This window comes from Camelus dromedarius, chromosome 3 (genome assembly GCF_036321535.1).
Source record: "Camelus dromedarius isolate mCamDro1 chromosome 3, mCamDro1.pat, whole genome shotgun sequence".
NCBI lineage: Eukaryota > Metazoa > Chordata > Mammalia > Artiodactyla > Camelidae > Camelus > Camelus dromedarius.
Window position 1 is genome coordinate 752673 of NC_087438.1, and position 17059 is coordinate 769731.

Below are 17059 nucleotides of genomic sequence, written 5' to 3' on the forward strand. Positions count from 1 at the left end.
ACGTGCCCCATGGATCTCAGAGAAGCCCCCAGCCCCAAATAAAATGAGTGACTGAAAACCCGTGGGCGTAGAGAGGGTGAGACCCTATGGCAACCTGACCTTCAGGGAGTGCCCTCCACACGGCCTGGCTGGAGGATCCGACTGTGGGGCCCTGCCTGGAAGACCCAAGATGTTTCTCTCAAGTGGAGCGAGGCCACTGGGCTCTGATGACCGCTGCTGGCCCCTCGGTCAGTTCTGTGTGGGGACGTGTGGAGGGGCACATGGTCCTGACCACAAGAGCCACCTCCAGCCTCCGGCCACCTCAGCCACACATGCCAGGGGCAGGGCCACTGATGACCTTCTGAGACCACAGCCCGCCAGTGTAGACAGCGCCACGGGTGACCTCAGGATGATGGAGACTGGATTCCCTGCTCTTCTCCCACCGCGCTAACCTACAGAATTTCTCTACCAAAAGCCCTGGTCCATCTGACCCCTCACGAGTGTGATGATTCAATAGCAGACGTGATTGCTTAAGAACAGTCATGACCTGAAAGCTTGGGAGACAGTCTTTAAATCTGCACCTTTTCACAAACATACATCGTGTGCTCATTTCCAGGAGTGGGGTAAACTCACGTATGGATCTGAAACACCTTCCACACGGTGCCAGGCTGGGAGAAATGTGACAGCCAGAGAAATTTATTTTAAAATAGAAACATACATACATTAAGCTTTAAAACAGTCAAATTTTAAACAAAAAGGAAAAAAACCTTTGACCCCAGAGTCTACACGGAATGGATTTAAAGAGGCGTTTGACGTTCCTTCTGGGAGCACTCACGGACGGCGTGAGACTGAATCCATGCCTCCCTGTGCGGCGTCTGCGGGCGGGCAGGGGACGTACGTGGCAGTGATGGCGCCGCCCCTGCAGACACTGGGCCCGCCCATGGCGGCAGACGACGCGTTGCACGCTGGGGGCACCCTAAGTGCTGCGTGTCCCAGACACGACGTGAGGGATCCAGGAGATGTGAGGGCCTTCAGAGACTTTGGCAACGCAGAAGAGGCGGCGTCCAGGAGTCCCAACAAGAGCATCCGGATGCGTGGCCAGCACCCAGGCCTGCTGCGCGCGGCTAGTCCGTGCGGGGCTTCTCCTCGTAGGACTCGCCGAACTCGTTCACTCTGCTCTTATCCACAGGATAAAGCCTGCAAGGGGGCCCAGGGCGCGTCACGCCTGGCTGGCGAGGGAGGGAGGCCGGTCCTCGGTGCCCGGTGCCCGACACGCGGCAGTTGGGAGTTTACTGCTGTCTGGTGCCCTCCTGGTGGTTCTGTAACCGTCAGGCCCGAGCTCTGCTCTCACGGCCCACAGGAGGACGAGGACAGCTGTGCCGGAGCAGAGGCAGGGCCGGGACCCCCACCCGCAGGCTTCGACGCGGAGCGCAGCACAGGGGCCAGGCGGCGGCCGCCTGCCTGTTCCGCCAGAGCAGCTCCAGCCACACGCTTTGGGGAGAGATGCTCACAGGAGTACACATCACTCAGACAGAAACTGGGCCCTAATCTGGGCAACACACGCCACCCAAAAGCTGCCTTCCCTGCAGGCAGGCCTGGGTGCGGGCGTGTGCAGACGTGCCCATCCACCCCGCACAGCCGCGCCTTGGCCCACGCTCACCACCGCTGGTAGAGGTAGACGAGGAACACCACGTCGTCCCTGAAGCAGGCCAGCCGGTGGGAGGTGGGCATGGTGATGACGAAGGCGAAGACGTCGTCAATGAAGGTGTTGAAGGCCTGCGAGGGGGCAGGGCCATGAGACGGACGCGCTGCCCCCCGCCCCCGCCTGAGCTACTGGGCGCGTTGTCCCCCAGCACCTGCACCACCAACTCGAGCCTCAGAGCTGCCCCACAAAGCAGGGAGCCAGCAAGGGGGACCTGGTGCCCTGACACCCGCCCGGCTCAGACCCCACAGCCGGGTACTCCCCACCCGGTTCCCCACACCCGGGACCTAGAACTGCCTGGGAACCCAAGGTGACGACACGGTGCAGCCTGTCCAGGAACAGCTGTTTTGTTCGGAAAACCGAAGGAATTTTAACCGCCCCCCACACCCCACCCCAACACCGAGGCTCTAATTCACAGCCGGGTCATGTGTCCCAGCAGCACCAAAGGGCCACAGGGTCCAGCCTCCCTGCGTGTGGGACTGGCCACAACGCACCCAGACTGGCCGGGAGGTGAGCAGACCCACTGTCTGGGTTGACGTGGAGCCAGCACCCTGGACGCCAGGCCATGGGTACTTGTCTGTCCTCTGCTAACAACTGCCGAGAAGCAACATGGCTTTTAACTCAAGGGGACATCTGCTGTGTTGTGACAAACACGGACCTTTAAAGTCCCCACGGTAACTTCAGAGCTTTCTAAAGGGGACCCCCAGACACTCCCCCAGGAGTGCAGCCCAAGGGCGAGTGTGTGTGGCCTCAGGCAGGGGAAACACTAACCTTGTAGGTGAAGGCCTTCCAGGGCAGGTGTGCCACCGACTTCATCTGGGGACAGGAGACAGGGCGCGTCAGGGACTGGGCACATGGGGACAGGGGCCGTGGGGATAGGGGCGTCTTACCTTGTAGTTCACAAAGAGCTGGGGCAGCATGAACAGGAAGCCAAAAGCGTAGACCCCTGGGGAGACAGACGCGGCGCGGAGACTCGTGCGCACGACCAGCCGACCTGCGCGTCTCTGGGCGACAGGACCACCCACACCCGCAGCGTGGGCACCCCAGTGAACCAGCCCCACGCCCGGGGGGCCGAGCCGGTGCTGGGGGCTGTGATAGGGCTCCTGCCCCACACCTGGTGATCACGGCCCTCCTGCTGTGTGGACGGCCCAGCTGGCCCCTAACTGCCACCAGAAAGCAGCGTGGTCAGGACCGGCCTGGAGAGCAGGCGGGCTGGGACCCTTGTGCCCTAAGGCAGCATTTACAGTCCGGGGGAACTGCTCCCTGAAGAGCATGCCGTCCCCGGCTGGTCTTGCAGACACACCGGGCCACGCGGGGCCCAGCGTGGGAAGGGGCAGGGCCTGGCGGGGAGCCTCGCACCGCCCCGGGGTCATGCAGCAGTGCGACAAAGTAACATGCGGCCAACGCTGAGGCTGAGGCGGGAGACGCAGGACTCACCATTGACGAAGCTGTTGACCAACCAGGAGTACCAGCTGGAAGGGAAGAGGCGGTGAGGGGCGGCTGCGCCCGTGCTGGCAGTTAACGGCTGCACCCCTTACCCTCGCCCAAGGCTCAGACGCTAATGTGAGAGCTGCTTCCCGGGCGCGCCCACCGAGGCGCGGGTGGAGATGCAGTCCCGACAGGCTTTCCCCCCACAACTTCCAGGGGGACGGGAACCACAGCCGACTGCGCAGAGCCGTCAGGGCCGCAGGCTGTGCATTCAGTTCTGCTCCCACAAGTGTTCCCGACCCCACGAGGCCCAGGGTCAGCCCAGCCGCCGTCCACGCTGCAGCGACGACGCACAGCGGCAGGCGGCCCATCACTGTGGGCGCCTGGGCGGCGGGCTCTCACCTCTTGTACTTGACGTTCAGCAGAGAGTAGGCGGCGCCCCCGACACACAGCGGGTAGAGAAGGTAAGACAGGTACCTCATGGCCTGCAGCCAACAGAGACCTGTCAGCGCCGCCGCCAGGCCCGCACAGGCACCGCTCACCACACTGCAGACGGAGGGCGCACGCCCGGGAGCCCAGCGGCCAGCCTGCGCGAGGCTGTGCTGGAGGACAGCGCGCATCTGTCCAGACCTCAGGGCGTCCCCACCGCGACCGCATGGCAGCAGGACACGTCCGCGCGAGGCCAGGAGAACCGGCCACACTGACAACCCTCAGGCCAGCAAGCAAGCATCTCAGAGAGGACTCTGGAGAAACACTCCCGGAGCCGGTGTCCGACTGACTTCTAGCCGACAACGCTTCATCACTGTTTGTTCTGATCTAAACTTTTTCAAATTCCCCCCAAAGCTAGGAGGCAGACGATGCCCCCTAAACCGGAAAACACGATCATCCCTGTACGGAAAGTGCTACGTGAAATCCAGCTGAAACCTGCGGGTCCCCACAGTGGGGAAAGCGATGGCCTCAGGACACGGGGGCCCCTGGGAGGCCCACGGCCCCGTGACAGGCCCACAGCCACGCACAGGGGACCGGCTCGGCCGCCCTCCTCCCAGGGGGAAGTTGCCGCAGGACCCCGCCCAGCAGGCAGCTCCGCCCACCTGAGTGTCGTACTCCTCTGTCTTCCTCTCCGACTCGCTGTAGGTGCCAAACTGTTGTGAAATTCAACACAGTCGTGTTAATTAACTGGCCAAACAGACATCAGAGGCTGTGCCCTGAGCTGAGTGTGGCTGACGTGGAAGCCCCCCAACTTCAGAGCACGGGGCGCAGAGGCCACGACCCACCAGCCCCATCGCGCTGGTGAGACCTGCCACGTGCCTCACTCCTAGCGGTCCCCAGTCCCGCTGGGTTTGCAGTGAAAACATTGCTCTTAAGTCAGTAAAGGTGGGTCACTGGCCTGACTTAGAACAAAACAAACTGCACCCCACCTCCAGGTGTCCCACCCTCGACCTGGAAACCTGAAGGCCACGCAGACTAAGGTTCCTTGATTTAAGCCCATCGTGGGAAGAGGAGTGAGGGCCCCGACCAGAAACCTCACAGTGACACCCAGCCCCACCCAATCTGCCCAGAAAGCTAGTGACCCCCAGCACAGCCGTGTGGGACCAGCCTGGACCGTGCTGCGGGCAGCAGCATACCCGCTGCAGGAGCCAGAAGCGTGGATGCCACACCTGCACCTGGCCAGCCAGCATCCTGTCTTGTTAGGGAGGTGGGAGAACAGCTCGCATGCGGGCAGGGCCAGGCCTGGGACCCCAGGGTAGTGAGAACGCCCAGGATGCTGGTGGGCAGAGCTGCAGAGCGGTGACCCGCCCCGCCCTCCCTGCTCCCAGATGCCTGTGTTCCCACCAGTCTGCAGACAAGAGATCAGCGAGTGACCAAGTGACGCTCGCCTGCTCTCACGTCCCACAAACGCTGGGGACGCAGCTGAGAAACATGACAGCAGACAACCTGGCCCCGCGAGCGGGCCGGCCGGAGAGGAGGTGGGGCGCAGAACCCGGAGGATGGGAGGGTTCCGACGGCAGAGCTCCCACCTGAAACGCGGGCCTCAGGCCCCTCCAGACGACCGTCATCTTCAAGGCCTTCTTCACTTTCCACAGCTGAGGGGAAACGAGGAGTGGGCGATGAGGTTCTGGGACCAGGGGGAGGCCACGGCACACTCAGGGCCAGCTCAGGGCCGGCTCAGGGCCCCACACCCCTGCCCACCTGATGGCACCGCTTCCCTCTGCTGCTCACACTCAGGGCATCCAGCCTGTCCGCCCACATGGACCCAGCCACCTGCTTGGCGCCACCGGGACAGCACCAGCTGGGCTGTCCTCCTCTGGACAAGTTCCCCCCCTGCTCATCTGCACTCAGCCAGCTCGCCCCACCCCGCCTGCCTCCAAATTAGCCCCAGCACCTTCCCCTGGTACCTGGGAGACCCCAGCCCCATGTCCTGCCATTGTGGGGTCTCTCCAGGACCGACCCCACGGGCCGCCTCGCTAAGACAGGACCAGCACAACAGCCTGTGAGGTTGGTGTCTGTGCAGTGACTTGTGGCCATGGGAGGGTCCCTGCCAGCCGCAGGCAGGGCCTGGGACACGCAGAGCGGGGAAATCCTGGCCGGCCACCCCTTCATTGCTCCTGTGCCCCAACCCCACCTCCACTCTCGGCCCCGAGTGCCCCAGCCCCACAAGGCTGCTTTCTCTGAGCTCCATACTACCAGCAGGTCACGGGGCGCCTGCCTGCCACATGTGTCCAGGACGGCACCCAGCACAGCCAGAGCCACGGGGTGAACATGGCCGGCAGGAAGATGCGAGGAGCCCAAGCTTCCAGATGACAAGAAACACAGGGCAGTCTGCTGCTCTGGCCGGCAGCCGCGCCCGTGCCCTCCTAGGTGGCCCCACCCTCCTAGGCCAGGGATGTGAGTTCCAACAGCGCCGGGGCTGAGGCCCAGGGACAGCCACACATGGGAGCTCAGACCACACAAGCCCTGGGGGTGACGCACCTCGATGGCGGCTCCGATGCCTGCAGGGACCAGCACCAGCAGGCTCGTCTGCTCGTCCAGCAGGAACAGGAAGATGACCACCGTGCTGAAGCAGCGCCAGAGCACTAGGGGCGGAGAGAGGGGCTGAGTGGGCGGGGCTGAGCGGGGGTGGGGGGGTGCACGCGTGCAGCTTCGACCACGCCTCCCCTCCGTCCACTGAAAGGGAACAGTGGGCCACGTGCAGCCACGGGAGGTGTGAAATGACTGAAGGGCTGGACCGCAGAAGGCACTCGTCTGGTGTGGCAGTTACACTTGTACACACAGGTGCACAGGCCCGTGGAGGAAACCGGCTCCTGACTCGATCGCAGCCCTGCCTCCCCAGGTCCAGCCCCACACTTTCCTGCTTTCATGCCGAGTCTGTGATCCCGAGTTTGTTTTAAAACCTGCCCATCCTTTCAGGCTGTGCTCAAGGCCCCGCCGTGCACCCCTCTCGGGGGAGGTCAGGCCCAGGAACACACACTGCTCACGCCACAGCCTGAAAAGGCCGGGGGAGGGGGGGCACCCAAGCAACCCAGACCACCCCTCAGTGTCATTCCCACGGGATGAAGAGAACGGCCTCCCTCATCTGAGACTCAGCTTGGCAGCCACAGGAGACCACGACCCGACACACGGCACTGAGAGCCAGCACCTGTGCCACCTGTCACCCGGGCGGGGCCCCGTCCTCCACGGTCGCAGGCTCACACAGCCGGGCTGTTAGGACGCGGGCTCCAAGGCACCTCGTGAACAAGAGGCGGTCACACAGCACAGGCCCCACGAGGAGCGGCGGGCCTGCGGTGCTGGGGGGCATGCTCTGCGGCCGGGGGCCCTGGGCACCCACCTGCCTTGGAGGACATGCCGGTCATGCTCTTCTTCTTCTTCCAGAAGCTGATGTCGTTTTTAAATGCCAGGAAGTCAAAGAGCAGCTGAAAGGAAGACGAGACGGCAAGCGGCCTCTGAGGCTCTCCCTGCTGCTCCGCCCCGAGACGCCACAGCTCAGGAAAACCCACGTCTCCCAGCACAGCTCAGGCCAGTCTCAGCCCGGCTGGCGGCCGACTGCCAGGCCTGTGCCTCGAGGCCCCCTGGCCCCGCGACACCTCTGCCTGTCCCACAGGGACCCTACCGGTGGGCCTGGTTTGTCACTGCGAGAACCGCCACATTAGACCCTACCCAAGCAAACGCTTGTTCTACAAATCATTCATCCATCTCGTTGGTTTTGAATTCTTTTCAAAATGGCTTCCAAAACCAGCAGACAAAACCCCTTGTCCTACAGGTGGTCAGGGCCTGAGGTGCGGGGGAAGGAAGTCCCAGCGAGCAGACCACACGGCCCAGCTGGGGAGCTGCCCACGTGTGCCCGGCCTTCCCAGGACCACTCACGTGAAACGCTGCCACGAAGAACGTCAAGGCCAGGAAGTACAGATTGGTGTCCACGAAGATCCCTTTCACCTCGTCTGCGTCCTTCTCGGAAAACCCTGCGGAGAAGGAGACCCCATGTGAGCCGGGGGACCACGAGCTACATGGGAGCCCCGAAGGCGGGGTCTGCGCCGTGTCGGCAGCAGGAGCTCCCAGTCAAAGGGGGTCTGTTATGTAAAGTGCGACTACACAGACCCCCAGGTGCTCCGGGAGAACGTCCTCACGGACGCCCGCGCTCCCAGAGTGGAACCGGAGTGAGAAACCTGCACCTCAGGCTCCAGCCTGCTAGGTTTGAGGGGAACCACCCCCCACCCCAGGGCGGCCCACCAGGCGTCCTCACCGAACTGCTGCAGCGAGAACACGGCGTCCTGCATGTGGATCCAGAAGCGCAGCCTCCCCAGCGAGATCCTGTCGTAGCACACGGTGAGGGGCAGCTCCGTGGTGGAGCGGTTGATGACCTGGCAGGAAGGGCGGTGGTGAGGGCTGCCTGGCCACACACCCCAGGCCTGCCCTAGGCTCTGCGCCGACCCAGACCCATGCAGCCACGGTGGCTCTGGCTGGACCCAAGGCCAGTCTCCTACCTTCGCCCTTCCTCCCCTACCCGGGGTTCCATCCCCATGCTGTCCTCTTGGAACCAAGCAGGGCACCTCCTCCAGGAAGCCCTCCCAGCCCTCATCCCCTCTCAATGACCTGACCCCTGTGCGTCTCATATGTGTCACAGCCCCATGAGCTGGGGCTTCGTGGGTGTGCATGGCACCACCAGCAGGTGCTGGGGACCGGCCTGTGCTTCTGGGTTGAGCACCAGCCTGCAGGAGCCTCAGCCTCTCCCAAGGATGGACATGAGAGAGTGGCTGTGAGACCCTGCCTGCACATAGGGTCGAGCGCTCGGGAGAGGCTGCACTTGGGACAGCAGGGCAGGGCAGTCACATGCACTGGGACAGCGGGAGCTTCAGGAAGAGGTGGCACCTGAGCTGAGCTCTTGAGTATGCACAGAACTGACATGTGTGTGGGAAAGGGGGAAGTGGGGAGAGCAGTAACCCCCTCCACAGGAGTGCTATGTTCCACGGCACTGCGTGGCAGGGTGCGGTCTGCTCCCTGGGCCCCACCTCACTCACGACACTCACAGCAGACAGCAAGTGGCAGGAGCCCGGCAACCAGACGGGCCAGGATGGACTGGACACCCGGCCCCAGCATTGGTCCCCCATCCCCCGGGCAGCACACTGGCCTCAGCAGGCAGATGGCAGGCAAGGCCCGTCCGGGGGCGCTGTCTAGGCCCCATCACCCCAGTGGGCTTGTGTCTCTCCAAAGACAGCATTCCCTCTGAAAGGTGGCTCCAAGCAAGACCAAGGACTACTGGCCAGAGAAATGGTCTGGGAGGGAGCCAGCTGGGTGCGCACGACTCTGTGTCTGAACACAGCACTGCTGATGCCAGGCCTTTGACTAAACTACATCCCCCAGGCGGTCACAAGAACAGAGATGCCTCCAGCAACCCGGGCAGACTCAGTCTCTCCCCACAGCCTCCCAAGTGCCTGCATGGGGCCGGCTCCAAGGGCCTTGCCGGCTGTGACCGACAGCCCCTCGCACCCAAGGCACTGTGCGAGTCAGCAGAACCCAGTGCAGCTCAGGTCTGCCCGCTGTGCAGGCCAGAGAATGCTGGGTAGGGGACCTCAGCTGGAGAGATCACCTAAACAGGCCCCCGTGAAACAGGGACACACCTCCACAGAGAGCAAGCCACCAACACGGCAGGACAGCCCCAGAGGAGGCAGGCTTTGCTGAGACTTTCCTGACGAGCACATGGCCTCATGTGAGGACAGGAGCTGCGCACCCGCCATCCACACACTGAGCCAAGGGTCCTTCCAGAGCCCTTCACTGGGCGCGTGAGGCACAGGCAGGGAGCGCCCACCAGCAGCAACCCCGAGCCCCCCTGAAACACGCAGGAGCAGTGGGTCCAGGGAGTGACATCCACTCACCACGAGGTCCTTCACGCGGTTGCTGAGCTGGTCGATGAAGAGGATGGGCAAGTAGTGCACAGTCTTCCCCAGCTGGACCCTGGGGGGACAGATTTGGAGTCACCCCGCAACCTAAACCCCCAGGACTAAAGGCGGCGCAGAGACGCTGGCTGTGCCTCTCAGGATCCCCCGACTCCCAGCGTCTGCAGTGGCTCGTCAACAGTGGAGGACATGCCTCCCTGAGGGAAGCATGGGGTCCTCACAAGCTCTGCTGTTTCCCCGCCCAGCCGCAGCCCTGGGTGGGAGACCCCAGGGCCACCAGGAGGAGGGTGAGGGAACGGGGACCTGGGACACGGTGGAAAAGCATCCAGGTGGCAAAAAGCACGGCCACCTGCACTGACGTGGGTGGCCCGTGATGCGGTGAGAAGTGCCTCCACCCTCCGCGCCTGGGAGCGGGCAGGAGGCCTTTGCCCCAATGCTCCTGCTGCTGCTTTCACACTGTGAACTAGGTGAATGCGTTACACACTCGAAGATGAGATTCAAATTTTACAAAAGGGAAAACCTGATGACGAGACCCCTGGAGCCACTGGGAAATCAACAAGGGGACAGTTCTCATCACGGCTGTTTCCAGGTGACAGATCGTGACTTAACGGGGCCCCAAGGTGAAGAGTCGCGGGATTATGCAGGCTGATGGATCTGCCAGCTATACTTACAGGGGAAACTTACAGTGACAGGAGATCTGAGGACAAAGGTTTAGGTAACCGTAAGCGAGTCAGAGGCAACGGGCCAGCTGGCAGCTCAGGGAGTGAATGAGTGGGGCTCAGAGCTGGGCAGGAAAGCACATCTGACAGTGTCCCTCCCGCAGCCTGGCCCTGGGCTTGGCGCCGGACAGCGACACTTACATCTTCATGTACCGATGCACGTCGGCAGGCAGGGAGGCGCCGTCAAAAATGAAGTCATCCACCATCACATTCAGGGTCAGCCTTGGTCTCCAGTGAGAAACGGGCTCATCCAGGGCACTTGTTGGCTTCTTCTCAGCTTCGAGCTGCTGCTTAATAAAAGGGTGACTTAGCAGGAGGGGCCCAGGGCACAGGGCGGAGGCAGCGCGGCCAGGGCAGCAGGGCGGCCAGCACCTCCCCTGGAACAGCCCACGAGCCAGGATGCCCGACCAGCAGGAACCAGCAGGGACCCTCAGCTGCCAGCTCCTGGACTCCTACAGCCCTCAGCAGAAGCTGAAGTGAAACTGTTTTGTCACATGTATCTCCCCGACTCCTGGTCTGCGTCCTCATTCTGAGCAGGGACCTGAGAAGGACAAGTCCCTGGGCCAGCAGGGGGAGGGGCAGGAAATCTGGAGCTAAGAGGCCTGTGGTGTGCGAGGAGCCTGAGTGGGAGATGCTTCTAAACCAGCTACGTCCAGCTGCCTGGAGGGGGATGTGTTCACGACTGGACGTCAGCCCTAAACATCACTACATTCAGAAACAGTCTGATGTGCAGGAAACCTTTATTTCAGACGGAATTGATAAGTCCTACGAAGCACTATCACTCTATTTATCTCCTACCTAAACCTACGGTTCAGCTACAATAACTTACAAAAAAGGTGGCTTTCTGAGGAACAGAGACAGCTAACGTACACTCAGCCCCATACGTGCCAGAGACCCCTTCATACCCTTCACATCCGCCGCCTCACTGACTCCCCGGGAAGGCCCCCAGGATGAAGGGTCACGTGGGCCCCAAAAAGGGAACGAGGGGTCTTTCCAAGGGCGCACAGCATGAGGCAGCTCCACAGACACTTTCTGGAGCGCTGCCATCTCTCTCTGTGATGACCTCGCCTCCCACTCAACACAGGCCCCAACACCAGAATTCCTGCTTCACACTCCACTCTGCTAACGATTGCTTACACAGCCTCCCGCCCTCCTTTGTACAGAGCTTCTGTGTGTGCATGAGAAATAATTTGTACACATGCCTTTTCCATAATTCTGAGTTATACTCTCAAAATAAACATTCAAACGCTGTCCTGTCCTATACACAGTGTACCACCTCCCAAGGAGAAGGGACAGAGGAAAGGTTTTTGACTGCAGCTGAGCTCCACAGAAGAGGCTGTCCTGAACCCCCCGGGGTGCACACACACCCTCTGGGGCCTGAGAAGGAACCTGGGTAAAGAAAGTCACTGAACTCCTTAAATTGCATGTCACTAATTTGATGTAAAATTTATCTCCAAACCTATGAGGAATCATTGAGCTGAGAGGTTTGCACACCAATAACGTCAGACGGCTTTCCTTTCTAGCAGTCCAGCCCCAGATGCAAACTGCACATGCAGACACGCGTGCGAAAACTCCAGGGGGAGTGAGCAGCTTCGTTCAGCTGGTAGGTAACCTGATGGAGACACCCACCTGAGTAGCAGACTCCCCAGTGAGCAGATTGACCTCTTCTGGTTTGGGGACCATGTAGGTGGTCAGAGGGCTCACCAGGTGCACCTGCTTCCCATCCTGCCACGGGAGAACGCCCGCATGGTGGAGGAAGATGTAGGCGTACAGCGTCCCATTATTTCTGGTTTTCTTTGGTACAGAAACATTAACTGTCCTGAAACAAATGACAATTCAACCACTTACATTTTACGTTCTGCGTACACACACGGTGGAGACCACTCAAGTACCCTTATAAATAATGTCTGAAACTGCACAACTGATTTTTGCTGAGAAGTACTAAAAATGAAACCCACCTGCCTAGACACCACTGAAATCCTAACCTTGGACATTTACGAAACGTTCTGAAAGTCCTGCACTTCCTGCCCCGCTTCCCAGGCTCGGGAGTCAGAACTCACTGCATGCCCAGGCTAACCAGGCCAACTCCAAGCCCGTGTGCCCTCTGCCTGCTGCACTGCCGCCCAAAGACACACACTCTTGACAAGCATATCATTTTTAACCATTTTAAAAATTACCTCGCTGAAATTCAAAACACGAGAACCATAGGTTAAATGCAACTTTAAAAACTCACGTTATGTATTTGAACACTTAAACACTGCTTGATCCGTTATTACACAGTATTTCACTTCATCATGATTTTCTGCTAAATTCTTTCCTCCATCCCTTCTCCTTCCCTGACAGGAGACCCAACTGAGCCACTCGCACCAGGAAGACAAGCTGTTTGCTGCGGGAGCCTGTACAAGCTCTGTCCCCAGCTTCACCCCCACCACAGCACCTGCTCCTCTGGAAACCCCCATGGCTGCGCTGATCCCGGCTATCAGTGTCGGCTGCTGTAATCTACTTCCTAGATGATAAACGACACCTGCCACTTTCAAGTGAAACCAAAGTCCAACTGTTTCTGTACCACACACACCTGCAGATAAAGCAGGAGACGGCAGGTGACACTGCTTCTCTGAGGTCACCCCTCACATGCAGAATGCTGACTTTTCCACCATCTCAACGTTAATGATGTTTTCCCATCACTCAGTCCACGTCCATACCTTTCAAATTTGGACTGCACGTCAAAGTCCTCCACGTTCAAGACAAGATCCACGTTGTTCTCTGCACCCAGGTTGGACCGCGTGGTGGTGTACACACTGAGCTGGAAGGGACGCCAAGAAAGTCAGCTGGGCAAGACCCCTGGCGGAAAGCATACGCGGCAAACAGCGACTGGAGGGAGGGACACGCACCAGCTACCACAGGGGAAGATGCACCTTAACTCCCACCTGTGACAGGATGGCGGAGCGGACGTGCCTGCTGCAAGGGACACTGTGCTACAGTGTCTGACCCGCTTCATCAGCCGGGCAGGGGTACACCGACTCTGGGCGTCTTAAGACGGGGTGAAGACGGGCCCAGGGGCCCGCGTGCGGGAAGGGTATTTAGGACACGGGGTGTGGAGTCCAGGTCTGGTTCAGGTGCGAAGGGCCTGGCCCCTGACCTCGCCCCGAAGTCAGAGGTCACAGCTCAAGTGGGAGGGGCCTGCGCTCACCTGCAGCTTGGGCCTCCGCGCCAGGTAGGGCAGGATGCAGTTGCCGCCGCCGGCGCACGGGCGGGTGTAGACGATGCCATACATGACCCAGCAGGTGTGCACCACGTACACCACGAACACGCCCACGACCAGGCTGGTGAAGGAGCTGCGGCCGCTCCACATGGCGCCGCCGCCGGGCCGGGCCCACCTCACTGCCGAGGGCCCCGCCGCCCGCCCGCACGCTCCGGCCGCCGCCGCCGCCGCTCACGCGAGAGCCGCCGCGCGCCGCCGCCACCTCCGGGGAACGAACCCGCCGCGCGCCGCGGGCCGCCCGCCGCCCCGCATACTCCTGTCGCCGCCGCCGACCTGTCGCCCCGGGATTCGCCGCCCGCGCCGCTTCCGAGCCCTGCACCGCCCGCCGGAAGTGGGCGCGCCGCGCGGCCCCCTGGGAAGCGTAGTCCAGCCACCGCCGCGCACGCACGCTACGTCAGGGGCGCGGTGCTTACGTCACCCGCCCGCGCCGCCCTCCCGGCATGCCCGGCGGCGTCCGCGTGTTCGGGCTTCGGCCGGTCCTGGGGGGCGTCGGCGCGTGTCTTGAAGGCGGGTGTCGGGAGGCCGGGCGCGGGGCGCCGGGCCGGGCTGTCCCCAGAGCGTCGGGCCCCCCAGCCGCCGCCCCCACCCGCTCTTCCTGTTTCCGTCGAAGAGTCGGTAGAATCAGGACCCTTGATTGCCGGGGGCCGCTGTGCCCGCTGGCCGGCCCTGCGCTGGAGAACGCCCCGCCCTCATGTGCGTTCGGGTCTCGCCTCTTCTGACTCAGCCAGAAGCATTGCGAGGCGTTTCCAGAAAGCCTGGCTGCCGTTAAAGGCCTAGAAAGTTGCTCAGGGTTTTCGGAGAAGGGGGCGGGGCTCGCCGAGGAGATGGGGGCGTGACTGCTGCGGCAGAGACAGCCGAGGGACGGAGGCCTGGCCGGGGAGCGGGCTCTCCCCTGCCTCTTACACCCTCATCTACTCACTCTCGCCTGTAGACGCTGCATGTGGCCCTGCTGGCTTCAGCCACTGGGATGATGTGTAGCTGCACCCCGTCTCCACCTGCGCCCCGTGGAGCACACCTGCCCTCATTGCAAACCCTTTGCTGACTCCTGTTACCTGAGTGTAAAGTCCACCCACCTCGGCAGGCTGACCAGCCTTTTGCCCCTAGGCCGCCATGCCCTGTGCTCCTGCCCTGCAGGGTCAGCCGGCGCCATACTCCGCGGCTTTGCTCACTGCTCTGCGCAGCGGAGGCAACGGAACGCTGTATGCCTCTTAAGTCTGTGAGGAACAAAGACCAACCCCACTGCGTAAGCACAAGAGGAGACCCAGGGCGGGGGGGGTCTCATGGCATCCCAAAGCCAGGATGCGGCTGGGCCTCGGGAAGGGGCTCTGGGGTGCAGCTTCGTATCATTCTCCCGGCCTCTCAGGCCCGGTTTGGGTCCTGTTAGACTTGTGTCCCAGGTGCAGCTAGTTACTGGCGCGCAGGGACGAGAGCCGTCACGCAGAGCTGGCAGCCCTGCTGTTTGTGCAGCTGGGAACTCTGACCCGGCCTTGATGGGGGGTGGGGCTTGTGGCCTACCCAGCTTCCGCACTCCGGGTCACACCGAGGGTCCACGCCTGGTCCTCTAGGTGAGGACGCGGCTCCCTTGGGATTTTCTTTCCCACCCACGAGAAACACTCAGCTGTTGGAAAGCTACTTGTAACATCTTTCACGTTTCTCAGCAGCTCTCCTGGTGCTGGTGTGTAAGGTGGTATTTAGAGAGCTTCCCTGTTGAGTGGCAGTCTGGTTAGGGCCCCTCGAATGCTGATCATTCTCCGGAGAGAGGCTGCGGCTGATTCTCAGGGCCCCTCGAACGTCAGCCCTCCGGCGCTCTGTGAGGTCAAAACTCACGTGCTCACATAGATTTGTCACAAAGCCCCATGCTCTGCACCCTTTCCTCATTGGGGGGGGGCCTAGAGAAAGGGGAAGCTGCTGCAGTCCAGGGTCCAGGGAGCCCATCCTCACCCGCCCCCTCCCTTTTCTTTCCTTCTTTCATGGTGAGCCCCAAGCCGAGAGGACTCTTGGTATGATCCCATGTTTTTTACCTTATTTTCTGGCCCCAAGAACTCGCCACCACCTCTGGGGTTGACTAACTCTTGGCAGCTCTGAATGAGCGCCACAGACCTGGGCTGCCAGGGGCAGGGCGGCGCCCTCAGTGGGGAGAGACAACCTTGGTTCTCCCTGGTCTCATGTGATACTTGCAGAGGATATGGGGGTGGTGATTATGTGAGTGGTCGTTTTATATTCATTTAAAAAGATATCCTGGTTGTAAGTTCTGGCCTTCCCCCGTTTAAACCAAAGTTACTGATGTATAATTTGCATAAAGAAAACCCATTCTAAGTGTGTATTTCTGTGAGTTTTGACAAATGTCTTCACCCAGATAACCCCTACTACAACAGGACAGAGAACATTCGCATCCCTTCAAAAGCTCCATCTGGCCTCTTTGCGGTCAGCACCCGCCCCCTGCCCAGCCCCCAGGCAGCACTGGTCTGTTTTCGGTCCCCATGATCAGCTGAGTCTGTTCCAGAATTTTCCATACATGGAATCATTCAGTCTTTTGTGCCTGACTTCTTTACTGAGCGTGGTGTGTGTGGAATCCATCACTGTTGTTGCGTTAATCGGGAGTTTGTACCTTTCCGTTGCTGAGTAGAATTCCTTGGTGTGTATGTACCACAGTTTGGTTAACCATTCACCCGTGGATGGGCATCAGGGAGGTTGCCGAACAATTCTCCAATGTGATTGTACCATTTTAGCATTGCTGCCAACAAGTTTTGAGAGTTTCAGTTGCTTTAAAACCAAAACTATGTTTTCTGTCTTTTGAAGTGTATTCCTTGGAGTAGGTACACAGTAATATCCCACTGTGGTTTTAATTATTTGCATCCTTCTGATTCCTAATGATGGTGAGCATTTCTGTGTGCTTATTGGTCATTCGTATATCTTATTTTTTTTGTTTGCAGTTTTCGTTAATGATTATAATACATTTGAGGAGGGAGAATATTTACGCTATAAAAGCACTGGAAATTTGACACAACATTGTAAAATGATTATCAATCAATAAAAAATGTTAAAATAAATAAATAAATAAAAGCACTGGAAAACAACTGAGTGTAAGATTGTGATTATCATAGAAATTAGAAGAATTATACACATGTATCTTCTTTTATAAAATATCTTTCCAAATCTGTCGCCCAGGGGAAGTTTGGGGCTGCGTACCAGCATGTTATCAGGCTGTGAGGGTTCACTATATATTCTGGGTGTGAGTATTTTGGAAGAAATACGTTTTGTGAATACTTCCTCCCAATGCATTGCTTGTGTTTTCTTCTTCTTAATTGTCTCAAAGCGGAAAAGGGTCAACTGCTTACAATATACCCAGTGAGTCAGTGTTACGAGGAGAGCTTTGTGTTCCCCGCGTTTCTGCCAGTTTTTGCCTTATGGGTTGTGAAGCTCTGTTACTTAGTGTGTGCTGGTTTAGGGTGTTATGTCTGCTTGATGAGCTGCCCGTTTTGTTGTTTTGAACTGTCCTTTATTCCTTTGTTCTGAAGTCTGCTTTGTCTCAAAGTGACGTAACTGATACTTCAACTTTCCCTTTCCAGTGCCTCCCACG

At 59.8% G+C, this 17059-nt stretch overlaps 1 protein-coding gene across 1 annotated transcript; it reads right to left on the bottom strand.

Annotated features, from left to right (window-relative positions):
- Window positions 1–653: 653 nt before the first annotated feature.
- On the bottom strand, window positions 654–13789 carry CLPTM1L (CLPTM1 like). Its single transcript, XM_031442718.2, has 17 exons — window positions 13408–13789; window positions 12920–13020; window positions 11847–12036; window positions 10359–10504; window positions 9478–9556; window positions 7848–7965; window positions 7472–7566; window positions 6936–7020; window positions 6080–6183; window positions 5128–5193; window positions 4201–4251; window positions 3512–3594; window positions 3119–3153; window positions 2572–2627; window positions 2453–2497; window positions 1640–1755; window positions 654–1176 (listed from the first exon to the last, which is right to left on the bottom strand). Exons 1-17 carry the CDS (start codon window positions 13567–13569, stop codon window positions 1104–1106), a joined length of 1605 nt encoding a protein of 534 aa, XP_031298578.1. The 5' UTR covers window positions 13570–13789; the 3' UTR covers window positions 654–1103.
- Between the last annotated feature and the right edge of the window lie 3270 nt (window positions 13790–17059).